The sequence below is a fragment of the Bombina bombina genome, chromosome 1 (genome assembly GCF_027579735.1).
Source record: "Bombina bombina isolate aBomBom1 chromosome 1, aBomBom1.pri, whole genome shotgun sequence".
In the NCBI taxonomy this organism is placed as follows: domain Eukaryota; kingdom Metazoa; phylum Chordata; class Amphibia; order Anura; family Bombinatoridae; genus Bombina; species Bombina bombina.
In genome coordinates this window covers 1,082,821,936-1,082,837,058 of record NC_069499.1, presented here as the reverse complement: position 1 = coordinate 1,082,837,058, position 15,123 = coordinate 1,082,821,936, and the positions used below count along the sequence as shown (strand labels likewise).

General features: G+C 41.1%; 1 protein-coding gene across 1 annotated transcript in view; it reads left to right on the top strand.

Moving 5' to 3' along the window:
* The window catches only part of ZFP64 (ZFP64 zinc finger protein), a 135,717-nt gene that overhangs the window by 61,753 nt on the left and 58,841 nt on the right, over positions 1-15,123 (top strand). Inside the window, exon 4 of the mRNA XM_053693896.1 lies at positions 10,574-10,636. Within this exon, the coding sequence (XP_053549871.1) occupies positions 10,574-10,636 (63 nt within the window). The remainder of the gene's footprint in view (positions 1-10,573; positions 10,637-15,123) is intronic.

Below are 15,123 nucleotides of genomic sequence, written 5' to 3'. Positions count from 1 at the left end.
GGAGCGGCGCTGATAGATGCTCTGACAACCCCTTGGGTCTTCAACATGGCTTATGTGTTCCACCATTTCCGATGCTACATCGACTGATTGCCAAGATCAAACAGGAGAGAGCATCGGTGATTCTGATAGCGCCTGCGTGGCCACGCAGGACCTGGTATGCAGACCTAGTGGACATGTCGTCCTGTCCACCATGGTTTCTACCTCTGAGGCAGGACCTTCTAATACAAGGTCCTTTCAAACATCCAAATCTAATTTCTCTGAGGCTGACTGCATGGAGATTGAACGCTTGATTCTATCAAAGCGTGGCTTCTCGGAGTCAGTTATTGATACCTTAATACAGGCACGGAAGCCTGTTACCAGAAAAATTTACCATAAGATATGGCGTAAATATTTATATTGGTGCGAATCCAAGGGTTACTCATGGAGTAGGGTTAGGATTCCTAGGATATTGTCCTTTCTACAAGAGGGTTTAGAAAAGGGCTTATCTGCTAGTTCGTTAAAGGGACAGATTTCTGCTCTGTCTATTCTCTTACACAAACGTCTGGCAGAAGTTCCAGACGTCCAGGCTTTTTGTCAGGCTTTGGCTAGGATTAAGCCTGGTTCTTAAAGTTCTTCAAGGGGTTCCGTTTGAACCCCTTCATTCCATTGATATTAAGCTTTTATCTTGGAAAGTTCTGTTTTAGATGGCTATTTCCTCGGCTCGAAGAGTCTCTGAGTTATCGGCCTTACATTGTGATTTTCCATTCAGACAAGGTAGTTCTGCGTACTAAACCTGGGTTTTACCTAAGGTAGTTTCTAACAGGAATATCAATCAGGAGATTGTTGTTCCATCATTATGTCCTAATCCTTCTTCAAAGAAGGAACGTCTTTTGCATAATCTGGACGTAGTCCGTGCCCTGAAGTTCTATTTACAGGCAACTAAAGATTTTCGTCAAACTTCTTCCCTGTTTGTCGTGTACTCTGGTCAGAGGAGAGGTCAAAAAGCTTTGGCAACCTCTCTCTCCTTTTGGCTTCGTAGCATAATACGTTTAGCCTATGAGACTGCTGGACAGCAGCCCCCTGAAAGAATTACAGCTCATTCCACTAGAGCTGTGGCTTCCACCTGGGCCTTTAAGAATGAGGCCTCTGTTGAACAGATTTGCAAGGCTGCAACTTGGTCTTCACTTCACACTTTTTCAAAATTTTACAAATTTGACACTTTTGCTTCTTCGGAGGCTGTTTTTGGGAGGAAGGTTCTACAGGCAGTGGTTCCTTCCGTTTAAGTTCCTGCCTTGTCCCTCCCATCATCCGTGTACTTTGGCTTTGGTATTGGTATCCCATAAGTAATGGATGACCCGTGGACTGAATACACTTAACAAGAGAAAACATAATTTATGCTTACCTGATAAATTTATTTCTCTTGTAGTGTATTCAGTCCACGGCCCGCCCTGTCTTTTAAGGCAGATCTAAATTTTAATTAAAACTCCAGTCACCACTGCACCCTATGGTTTCTCCTTTCTTGTCTTGTTTCGGTCGAATGACTGGATATGACATGTGAGGGGAGGAGCTATATTGCAGCTCTGCTTGGGTGATCCTCTTGCAACTTCCTGTTGGGAAGGGAATATATCCCATAAGTAATGGATGACCCGTGGACTGAATACACTACAAGAGAAATAAATTTATCAGGTAAGCATAAATTATGTTTCTTCTGTTATGTGTGATCAGTCCACGGGTCATCATTACTTCTGGGATATAACTCCTCCCCAACAGGAAATGCAAGAGGATTCACCCAGCAGAGCTGCATATAGCTCCTCCCCTCTACGTCAGTCCCAGTCATTCTCTTGCACCCAACGACTAGATAGGATGTGTGAGAGGACATTTTGGATTGAGTCGCTTGAAGAGAACCTTAGTTCCTCTACGCTAGACGACATTACGGACAGGCTTAGAGTCCTTAAACTAGCTAATTCTTTCATTTCGGAGGCCGTAGTACATTTAACCAAACTTACGGCTAAGAACTCAGGATTCGCCATACAGGCACGCAGGGCACTGTGGCTAAAATCCTGGTCAGCTGATGTTACTTCTAAGTCCAAATTACTTAATATACCTTTCAAGGGGCAGTCCTTATTCGGGCCCGGTTTGAAAGAAATTATCGCTGACATTACGGGAGGTAAGGGCCACGCCCTACCTCAAGACAAGGCCAAAGCTAAGGCTAGACAGTCTAATTTTCGTCCCTTTCGGAATTTCAAAACAGGAGCAGCATCAACCTCCACTGCACCAAAACAGGAAGGAGCTGTTGCTCGTTACAGGCAAGGCTGGAAGCCTAACCAGTCCTGGAACAAAAGCAAGCAGGCCAGGAAACCTGCTGCTGCCCCAAAGACAGCATGAACCGAGAGCCCCCGATCCGGGACCGGATCTAGTAGGGGGCAGACTCTCTCTCTTCGCCCAGGCCTGGGCAAGAGATGTTCAGGATCCCTGGGCACTAGAGATCATATCTCAGGGATACCTTCTAGACTTCAAATTATCTCCCCCAAGAGGGAGATTTCATCTGTCAAGGTTGTCAACAAACCAGATAAAGAAAGAAGCGTTTCTACGCTGCGTACAAGATCTGTTAACAATGGGAGTGATCCATCCGGTTCCGTGGTCGGAACAAGGACAAGGGTTCTACTCAAACCTGTTTGTGGTTCCCAAAAAAGAGGGAACTTTCAGGCCAATCTTAGATTTAAAGACTCTAAACAAATTCCTAAGAGTTCCATCGTTCAAAATGGAAACTATTCGGACAATCTTACCCATGATCCAAGAGGGTCAGTACATGACCACAGTGGATTTAAAGGATGCTTACCTTCACATACCGATCCACAAAGATCATCACCGGTATCTAAGGTTTGCCTTCTTAGACAGGCACTACCAGTTTGTAGCTCTTCCATTCGGATTGGCTACGGCTCCAAGAATCTTCACAAAGGTTCTGGGTGCCCTTCTAGCGGTACTAAGACCGCGAGGGATTTCGGTAGCTCCGTACCTAGACGACATTCTAATACAAGCTTCAAGCTTTCAAACTGCCAAGTCTCATACAGAGTTAGTTCTGGCATTTCTAAGGTCGCATGGATGGAAAGTGAACGAAAAGAAGAGTTCTCTCTTTCCTCTCACAAGAGTTCCATTCTTGGGGACTCTTATAGATTCTGTAGAAATGAAGATTTACCTGACAGAAGACAGGTTAACAAAACTTCAAAATGCATGCCGCGTCCTTCATTCCATTCAACACCCGTCAGTAGCTCAATGCATGGAGGTGATCGGCTTAATGGTAGCGGCAATGGACATAGTACCTTTTGCACGCCTACACCTCAGACCGCTGCAATTATGCATGCTAAGTCAGTGGAATGGGGATTACTCAGATTTGTCCCCTACTCTGAATCTGAATCAAGAGACCAGAAATTCTCTTCTATGGTGGCTTCATCGGCCACACCTGTCCAGGGGGATGCCATTCAGCAGGCCAGACTGGACAATTGTAACAACAGACGCCAGCCTACTAGGTTGGGGCGCTGTCTGGAATTCTCTGAAGGCTCAGGGACTATGGAATCAGGAGGAGAGTCTCCTTCCAATAAACATTCTGGAATTGAGAGCAGTTCTCAATGCCCTTCTGGCTTGGCCCCAGTTAATAACTCGGGGGTTCATCAGGTTTCAGTCGGACAACATCACGACTGTAGCTTACATCAACCATCAGGGAGGGACAAGAAGCTCCCTAGCAATGATGGAAGTATCAAAGATAATTCGCTGGGCAGAGTCTCACTCTTGCCACCTGTCAGCAATCCACATCCCGGGAGTGGAGAACTGGGAGGCGGATTTCTTGAGTCGCCAGACTCTTCATCCGGGGGAGTGGGAACTTCATCCGGAGGTCTTTGCCCAAATACTTCGACGTTGGGGCAAACCAGAGATAGATCTCATGGCGTCTCGCCAGAACGCCAAACTTCCTCGCTACGGGTCCAGATCCAGGGATCCGGGAGCAGTTCTGATAGATGCTTTGACAGCACCTTGGAACTTCAGGATGGCTTATGTGTTTCCACCCTTCCCGCTGCTTCCTCGATTGATTGCCAAAATCAAACAGGAGAGAGCATCAGTAATTCTAATAGCACCTGCTTGGCCACGCAGGACTTGGTATGCAGATCTAGTGGACATGTCATCCTGTCCGCCTTGGTCTCTACCTCTAAGACAGGACCTTCTGATACAGGGTCCATTCAAACATCAAAATCTAACTTCTCTGAAGCTGACTGCTTGGAAATTGAACGCTTGATTTTATCAAAACGTGGTTTTTCTGAGTCGGTTATTGATACCCTGATTCAGGCTAGGAAGCCTGTTACCAGAAGGATTTACCATAAAATATGGCGGAAATACCTATACTGGTGCGAATCCAAAGGTTACTCCTGGAGTAAGGTTAGGATCGCTAGGATATTGTCTTTTCTACAAGAAGGTTTAGTAAAGGGTTTATCAGCTAGTTCATTAAAGGGACAGATTTCAGCTCTGTCCATCTTGTTACACAGACGTCTGTCAGAAAATCCAGACGTCCAGTCCTTTTGTCAGGCTTTAGCTAGGATCAAGCCTGTGTTTAAAGCTGTTGCTCCACCATGGAGTTTAAACTTAGTTCTTAACGTTTTACAGGGTGTTCCGTTTGAACCCCTTCATTCCATTGATATAAAAATGTTATCTTGGAAAGTTCTGTTTTTAATGGCTATTTCCTCGGCTCGAAGAGTCTCTGAGTTATCAGCCTTACATTGTGATTCCCCTTATCTGATTTTTCACTCAGACAAGGTAGTTCTGCGTACTAAACCTGGGTTCTTACCTAAGGTAGTCACTAACAGGAACATCAATCAAGAGATTGTTGTCCCATCCTTGTGTCCAAATCCTTCTTCAAAGAAGGAACGTCTTTTACACAATCTGGATGTAGTTCGTGCCCTCAAGTTCTACTTGCAGGCAACTAAAGATTTTCGCCAAACTTCTTCCTTGTTTGTCGTTTACTCTGGACAGAGGAGAGGTCAAAAAGCTTCTGCTACCTCTCTCTCTTTTTGGCTTCGTAGCATAATACGTTTAGCCTATGAGACTGCTGGACAGCAGCCTCCTGAAAGAATTACAGCTCACTCCACTAGAGCTGTGGCTTCCACTTGGGCCTTTAAGAATGAGGCCTCTGTTGAACAGATTTGCAAGGCTGCAACTTGGTCTTCGCTTCATACTTTTTCCAAATTTTACAAATTTGACACTTTTGCTTCTTCGGAGGCTATTTTTGGGAGAAAGGTTCTTCAGGCAGTGGTTCCTTCTGTATAATGAGCCTGCCTATCCCTCCCGTCATCCGTGTACTTTTGCTTTGGTATTGGTATCCCAGAAGTAATGATGACCCGTGGACTGATCACACATAACAGAAGAAAACATAATTTATGCTTACCTGATAAATTCCTTTCTTCTGTTGTGTGATCAGTCCACGGCCCGCCCTGTTTTAAGGCAGGTAAATATCTTTTAAATTATACTCCAGTCACCACTTCACCCTTGGTTACTCCTTTCTCGTTGATTCTTGGTCGAATGACTGGGACTGACGTAGAGGGGAGGAGCTATATGCAGCTCTGCTGGGTGAATCCTCTTGCATTTCCTGTTGGGGAGGAGTTATATCCCAGAAGTAATGATGACCCGTGGACTGATCACACAACAGAAGAAAGGAATTTATCAGGTAAGCATAAATTATGTTTTTTTAGAGACTAAACATGAGTATACTTCTTGTATCATATTAGTAAGCAATTATACTATTAATTATTTTTCTTTACAGAATCATAGCATTCAACATCCTGGCATTGTATTGTATCTTAATATGAATACAGTATATTTCATGTTTCCAATAATTTTGGATTGCATGGACTTATGTTTATGACCGATATTCATAGGAAATCTTGTTGGTTTATTATATGTCTGAAAAATAAAGAAATAGATGTTATTTTTAAATAAGTCCAGCATTTATAAATATCAATGTAGTTATTTATTTTTAAATTCATTATATCCAACACAGTATGTAATGTGATGTATCTCTTAGATTATTATATATATATTATTCAGGCAGTCTGCGGTACACATTAACATATTTTAAAATCTTAATTCTTGGGGTTTGAACTTCTCATATTATCCTTCTTAGGCATGGACAATCTCCCAGATTAAAATGTTCATATAATATATGTCTGTTATATATTCATTTGAGTATCTTAAACTACATGAAAATTAGGCACAAGTCATTTATCTGAGAATTTGCTTCCCGTGTGCTTTTATCTGAGCCAGCAGTCGTTCCAGATGAGAATGTGTATTGTAACTCAGCAGGGACAATTTAACACCTAGATGAGAACAGCTATATCCTCTGATTATGTTTGTATATTCAGATATCAGTTCAGACTAAGTAACTGCTTCTTCAGATAGGAAAACTCTGTATACAGGCTTACTTTGAAATGGATCATTTGAGACATCCTGGCCTGTAATGTGTACCTAGTCACAGCAGGGGGTTTGTGTTACCCAGCCCAGACCATCTGACAAAGAATCAAGCTGATATAAACCGCTTTATATATAAATTAATTATTGGTCTTATATGGATTTCTCTCATTTTCAAGTATGTCCTGGGTCCACAAAACATTGCATTGATACAATAGGGTACAATAAAATACAAAAACAATAATAATACATAACATATGCAAAATTTAACATTGAACAAGTAGGAAATATATAATCAACCATGACAGGTGCATTCTGTTTTGAGATATGCAGAGAGGGATCTCTTAAAGGATTTTAGGCTTGGAGAAGGTTTTAAAGTGTGCGGGAGATCGTTCCATAATTGTGGTGCTCTGTAGGAAAAGAAGGATCGAGCTGCTTTCTTTTTGTATTGAGGCAAGCTAAATAATGTGCTTGTACTGGATCAGAGGTTATGGGAGGTGGGAACAGCCGGGGAGAGCATTCTGCTCGGGTAGGGTGGGAGCTTTCCAGAAAAGCTCTTAAACACAAGGCTGGGAAGATGGAGGGTGCATCTGGATTCCAGCGACGGCCAATTTAATTCATTTAGCATGTCACAATGGTGGGTCCTGTAGTTACATTGTAGCACAAAGCGGCAGAACAAGTTATACAGTGTATTAAGTTTATTAAGGTGAGTTTGCGGTGCAGGTGCACATACTACATTCCCATAATCCATGATTGGCATCAACATTTGCTGTGCAATCTTTTCCTTTATTGTAGGGCTGAGGAAAGATTTGTTTCTGTACAGGGCACCTAGTTTTGGATAGAGTTTAGATGTAATTATTTCTATGTGGAGGCCAAAAGGTAGATTGGGGTCTAATAACATACCCAAATATTTGAAAGAGTTGACTGCGGTCAGTGTGCAATTTGATTTTCTTTTGATGCGTAGATGTGAATTTTGTAGTTTGTGTAATTTAGGTCCCGTTCCAAAGATCATTGTGACAGTTTTGTCAGTGTTTAGGAAGAGTTTGTTTTTTGAGATCCACTTTTCTACCTCTGTGAACTGGTCTTGGCGCACTGCCTCAAGCTGCGGCAGATCGGATTTGCGTACATGTGTACAGTTGAGGATTTGCAGACATTTGGCAGATCATTTATGAATAATGTGAATAGTAGGGGGCCGAGAATGGAACCTTGGGGAACACCTTACGTGACTGGGAGAGGGAGGGAGGGAGTCGCTGTCAGAAATGGAGACATACTATGATGGATCCAATACATATGATCAAAACCAGGTTAGCGGACGATCGCCAATACCTGAGTTTTTTAGTTTGAGCAGTAGTATGTCGTGGTCTACTGTGTCAAAGGCTTTTGCAAAATCAAGGAAAATTGCTCCAGTTAGGTCTCCTTGTTCCCTGCCAGTTTGGATGATGTTGCAAACGTTTAGGAGGGCAGTTGTAGTGGAGTGATTTTTTGCGAAAACCTGATTGAACAGGGGTCAGATAGTTAGATTGTTGGTAATACTCACATAGTTGCGTATGGACGCATTTATTAAGATTTTTGACAATACTGGGAGCAATGATATTGGGCGACGGTAAGGTTAACTCACCACTTTTATGGATAGGCACTACTCTTGCAGTCTTCCAAAGTTTGGGTATGCAACCAGACACCAAGGATTCGTTAATTAGGGATGTGGCAGGTTTAGCAATTGCCGGCGCACTGAGCTTCAACAGCATTGCTGGGATTTGATCAGGTCCAGACTGGTTTTTCATTTTTAGATTATTAAGGTGTTCTTAATGACATTGATGGGTACAGATCTAAAATTGAACTTCTCTATATTGGGTCTTTGCAGATTTAGCGGGGCCAGATCCACATTTGTAGTTTCAGGATGCCTGCCATTTATTAGTTTGTCAATTAGGGTGGTGGAGCATCTGACAAAATAATTGTTAAAGGCATTTGCTACTTCTAAGGGAAGTTGCAGGGTTTGGTTATCCACTTTGACAGTGGAGGGTTGGGAGTGGATTGGGGGAGTGTGTTAGTTATTTATGACTTTCCAAAACTTTCTAGGGTTTGATATATTATTATTCAGATTTTCACAGAAATATTGGGCTTATATATTATTTGTTAACACTCACAGATTTCATGACAAAGTCAACCAAGCTACATGCCAACTTTACCCATCATGGCGCTGTTCAAAATTCTTTATTATTAAATAAAGGGACAGTCAAGCCAAAATATAGTTTTATCGTCAAATTTGCTTTGTTCTTTTGTCATTCTTTGTTGAAAATTAAACCTAGGTAGGCTCATATGTTAATTTATAAGCCTTTGAAGGCCACCTTTTATCTCAGTGCATTTTGACAGTTTTTCAGAGTTAGACAGTGCTAGTTCATGTGTGCCATATAGACAATATTGTGCTCTGTCTGTCAAAACAACTGAAATAAGGGGGCAGTCTGCAGAGGCTTAGAAACAAGGTAATCAAAGAGATAAAAAGTTTATTAATATAACCGTGTTGGTTGTGTATGTGTATGTATGTATGTGTGTGTATGTATATATATATATATATATATATATATATATATATATATATATATATGTATATATATATATATATTATATGTATGTGTGTATATATATATATATATATATATATATATATATATTGTATGGAATGGGTAATAAAGGATGATCTATCTTTATAAACAATAACACATTTGGAGTAGACTGTCCCTTTAACTTATATCTCTATGGTGTTGGCACATAAGAGGTTAATTTTATACATGTCAATCACTATTAACATTACATCGTACAAATTAATCAATTCAAATGCCATTGTATTTTTGATCCCAAAAACAAGAACTTAACAACCAAAAACATTTTTGTAAGATTATCTGTAGAAAACTATTTAGTGTCTCAGAAGCAACTTTGGATTGTGATCACTCAAAAACCACGTTGACAATATCAGATATCATATATCTTCCTCCTGTGCTAGATTTGTTTAGTCTTGTTATGTTTTGTATTTTATCACAAATCTTTGTCATTTTATACCCCTATCATTGTACCCAGCGCTACAGAATTTGGCGGCGCTATACAAATAAATGATAATAATAATAATGAAGATCGAAATTTGATAATCAATGAAAATATCGAAAAGATTGTGATTAACCTTCAAATTTTTAAAAGTGCAAAAACAAAATTTAATATTTTATTAATGCACTATTGCTTGCATTTAACTAAGTGTTTCACTCCTGCAAAATAATTAAACACACAGTTAAAGTCAGCTCTAGAGCATAAATGCAGAACTGGGATATAGCTGAACACATCTGTTAAGTTCATCAGAAGATGTATACAATTGTAGCCACCAATTGCCAGCTATTACTGCTCCTGAGCCTACCTAGATATGTTTTCAACAAAGAATACCTAGAAAACAATAAAAATTTTTATAATAGAACTGAATTTTAAACCTATTTTGAAATTGCATGTTCTATCTGAATCATGTTTCAGTTTCATGTCCATTTAAGTAGTTTAAAGGGATACTAAACCCAAATTTTTGCTTACATAATTCAGATAGAACATGCAATTTTAAACAACTTTCTAATTTACTCCTATTATCAATTTTTATTCGTTCTCTTGCTATCTTTATTTGAAAAAGCAGGAATCTAAGCTTAGGAGACGGCCTATTTTTGGTTCAGACCCTGGGTAGCACTTGCTGATTGGTGGCTACATTTAATCAACAATAAGCAAGTGCAACCCAGGTTCTGAACAAAAAATGGGCCAGCTCCTAAACTTAGATTCCTGCTTTTCAAATAAAGATAGCAAGAGAACGAAGAAAAATTGATAATAGGAGTAAATCAGTAAGCTACTTAAAATTGCATGCTCTATCTAAATCATGGGGAAAAAAATTGGGTTTAGTATCCCTTTAAAGGGATATGAAACACAATTTTTTTTTTTATAATTCAGATAGAACATGTGATTTAAATGCGATGTAGTGCACCTGATGCCTACCTAGGTATCTCTTTAACAGAATATCATGGGAACAAAGGCAAATTTGATAATCTAAGTAAATTAGAAACTTAATTTAATACCCATTTTAGTCTATTTAAAGGAAATGTGTAACATTAGTTTTGTTTTGTTGTTTTAGGTTGCCAGTTCAAGACTAGATATGGCATGAAAGATATGGAACGTCATTTTAGGACGCACACTGGTATGTGAATAAGAGAATGGTGGGTCAACCACTAAACCACATTTCAATAATGCCTTGGTACGAAATCTGTTTGCCACCACAAGAATTAAAATGACAGGCACTGCCACTGTCCAAGGTTTTCTTAAAATCTAGTAGTCCAAAAAAACTAGGAGTAACAATTGTTCAGTGCCCATTGTGTGTGTTTGTGTAACCTGCAAAACAATGATTAACCAATTTCCTTATGATAAGGGTCACGAAATACAGTAGAAATAAATAATTGACAATTACAAAGTAATAGCACTTACTTTGATTTTGAAATTGGCCGTAGAATATTTTCTTGCAAATTTCAGTTATCCAATTTTCCCTCCCCCTGTATCATCTGACAGCCGTTAGCCAATCACAAAATGCATATACGTTTTTATATTGTAGACTTCTGCACATGCTTAGTAGGAGATGGGTGCCTCAAGTGTATTTGAAAGTTTATTAAAATTGCATTGTATGAATCCTGAAACTTTAATTTTTACTTTAGTGGCCCTTTAATAAATTGACACCAGAACTCGGCATCTAAGCCCTTAGGTGCCTGTGAAATGCAAAATGATGGTTAACCTTTTCATGTATATGAGATAAAACAACAAATAATTGTTTCTCCAACATAGGTGTGTCCGGTCCACGGCGTCATCCTTACTTGTGGGATATTCTCCTCCCCAACAGGAAATGGCAAAGAGCCCAGCAAAGCTGGTCACATGATCCCTCCTAGGCTCCGCCTTCCCCAGTCATTCTCTTTGCCGTTGTACAGGCAACATCTCCACGGAGATGGCTTAGAGTTTTTTAGTGTTTAACTGTAGTTTTTATTATTCAATCAAGAGTTTGTTATTTTAAAATAGTGCTGGTATGTACTATTTACTCTGAAACAGAAAAGAGATGAAGATTTCTGTTTGTAAGAGGAAAATGATTTTAGCAACCGTTACTAAAATCGATGGCTGTTCCACACAGGACTGTTGAGAGGAATTAACTTCAGTTGGGGGAACAGTGAGCAGACTTTTGCTGCTTGAGGTATGACACATTCTAACAAGACGATGTAATGCTGGAAGCTGTCATTTTCCCTATGGGATCCGGTAAGCCATTTTTATTACAGAAAGAAATAAAGGGCTTCACAAGGGCTTTCTAAGACTGTAGACATTTTCTGGGCTAAATCGATTTATATTTTATACTCCATAGCCTTGAGGAATTATTTTAATCTTGGGAATTATGTAAAATAACCGGCAGGCACTGTATTGGACACCTTATTCTCTAGGGGCTTTCCCTAATCATAGACAGAGCCTCATTTTCGCGCCTGTATTGCGCACTTGTTTTTGAGAAGCATGACATGCAGATGCATGTGTGAGGAGCTCTGATACATAGAAAAGACTTTCTGAAGGCGTCATTTGGTATCGTATTCCCCTTTGGGCTTGGTTGGGTCTCAGCAAAGCAGATACCAGGGACTGTAAAGGGGTTAAATATAAAAACGGCTCCGGTTCCGTTATTTTAAGGGTTAAAGCTTCCAAATTTGGTGTGCAATACTTTTAAGGCTTTAAGAACAATTCCTTCATACTTTTTCGCAATTGCAGTAATAAAGTGTGTTCAGTTTAAAATTTAAAGTGACAGTAACGATTTATTTTAAAACGTTTTTTGTACTTTGTTATCAAGTTTTTGCCTGTTTAACATGTCTGAACTACCAGATAGACTCTGTTCTGTATGTGGGGAAGCCAAGGTTCCTTCTCATTTAAATAGATGTGATTTATGTGACACAAAATTTAGAGAAAATGATGCCCAAGATGATTCCTCAAGTGAGGAGAGTAAGCATGGTACTGCATCATCCCCTCCTTCGTCTACGCCAGTCTTGCCCACACAGGAGGCCCCTAGTACATCTAGCGCGCCAATACTCCTTACTATGCAACAATTAACGGCTGTAATGGATAATTCTATCAAAAACATTTTAGCCAAAATGCCCACTTATCAGCGAAAGCGCGACTGCTCTGTTTTAGAAAATACTGAAGAGCATGAGGACGCTGATGATATTGGTTCTGAAGGGCCCCTACACCAATCTGAGGGGGCCAGGGAGGTTTTGTCTGAGGGAGAAATTTCAGATTCAGGGAAAATTTCTCAACAAGCTGAACCTGATGTGATTACATTTAAATTTAAATTGGAACATCTCCGCGCTCTGCTTAAGGAGGTGTTATCCACTCTGGATGATTGTGAGAATTTGGTCATTCCAGAGAAACTATGTAAAATGGACAAGTTCCTAGAGGTCCCGGGGCCCCCCGAAGCTTTTCCTATACCCAAGCGGGTGGCGGACATTGTAAATAAAGAATGGGAAAGGCCCGGTATACCTTTCGTCCCTCCCCCCATATTTAAAAAATTGTTTCCTATGGTCGACCCCAGAAAGGACTTATGGCAGACAGTCCCCAAGGTCGAGGGGGCGGTTTCTACTCTAAACAAACGCACCACTATACCCATAGAAGATAGTTGTGCTTTCAAAGATCCTATGGATAAAAAATTAGAAGGTTTGCTTAAAAAGATGTTTGTTCAGCAAGGTTACCTTCTACAACCAATTTCATGCATTGTTCCTGTCACTACAGCCGCGTGTTTCTGGTTCGATGAGCTAGAAAAGGCGATCAATAATAATTGTTCTTCTTATGAGGAGATTATGGACAGAATTCGTGCTCTCAAATTGGCTAATTCTTTCACCCTAGACGCCACTTTGCAATTGGCTAGGTTAGCGGCGAAAAATTCTGGTTTTGCTATTGTGGCGCGCAGAGCGCTTTGATTAAAATCTTGGTCAGCGGATGCGTCTTCCAAGAACAAATTGCTTAACATTCCTTTCAAGGGGAAAACGCTGTTTGGCCCTGACTTGAAAGAGATTATCTCTGATATCACTGGGGGCAAGGGCCACGCCCTTCCTCAGGATAGGTCTTTCAAGGCCAAAAATAAACCTAATTTTCGTCCCTTTCGCAGAAACGGACCAGCCCCAAGTGCTACGTCCTCTAAGCAAGAGGGTAATACTTCTCAAGCCAAGCCAGCCTGGAGACCAATGCAAGGCTGGAACAAAGGAAAGCAGGCCAAGAAACCTGCCACTGCTACCAAGACAGCATGAGATGTTGGCCCCCGATCCGGGACCGGATCTGGTGGGGGGCAGACTCTCTCTCTTCGCTCAGGCTTGGGCAAGAGATGTTCTGGATCCTTGGGCGCTAGAAATAGTCTCCCAAGGTTATCTTCTGGAATTCAAGGGGCTTCCCCCAAGGGGGAGGTTCCACAGGTCTCAATTGTCTTCAGACCACATAAAAAAACAGGCATTCTTACATTGTGTAGAAGACCTGTTAAAAATGGGAGTGATTCATCCTGTTCCATTAGGAGAACAATGGATGGGGTTCTACTCCAATCTGTTCGTAGTTCCCAAAAAAGAGGGAACATTCAGACCAATCTTAGATCTCAAGATCCTAAACAAGTTTCTCAAGGTTCCATCGTTCAAAATGGAAACCATTCGAACTATTCTTCCTTCCATCCAGGAAGGTCAATTCATGACCACGGTGGATTTAAAGGATGCGTATCTACATATTCCTATCCACAAGGAACATCATCGGTTCCTAAGGTTCGCATTCCTGGACAAGCATTACCAGTTTGTGGCACTTCCGTTCGGATTAGCCACTGCTCCAAGGATTTTCACAAAGGTACTAGGGTCCCTTCTAGCGGTGCTAAGACCAAGGGGCATTGCAGTAGTACCTTACTTGGTCGACATTCTGATTCAAGCGTCGTCCCTTCCTCAAGCAAAGGCTCACACGGACATTGTCCTGGCCTTTCTCAGATCTCACGGGTGGAAAGTGAACGTAGAAAAAAGTTCACTGTCTCCGTCAACAAGGGTTCCCTTCTTGGGAACAATAATAGACTCCTTAGAAATGAGGATTTTTCTGACAGAGGCCAGAAAATCAAAACTTCTGAACTCTTGTCAAATACTTCATTCTGTTCCTCTTCCTTCCATAGCGCAGTGCATGGAAGTAATAGGTTTGATGGTAGCGGCAATGGACATAGTTCCTTTTGCGCGCATTCATCTAAGACCATTACAACTGTGCATGCTCAGTCAGTGGAATGGGGACTATACAGACTTGTCTCCGACGATACAAGTAAATCAGAGGACCAGAGATTCACTCCGTTGGTGGCTGTCCCTGGACAACCTGTCACACGGGATGAGCTTCCGCAGACCAGAGTGGGTCATTGTCACGACCGACGCCAGTCTGGTGGGCTGGGGCGCGGTCTGGGGACCCCTGAAAGCTCAGGGTCTTTGGTCTCGGGAAGAATCTCTTCTACCGATAAATATTCTGGAACTGAGAGCGATACTCAATGCTCTCAAGGCTTGGCCTCAGCTAGCAAAGGCCAAGTTCATACGGTTTCAATCAGACAACATGACGACTGTTGCGTACATCAACCATCAGGGGGGAACAAGGAGTTCCCTGGCGATGGAAGAAGTGACCAAA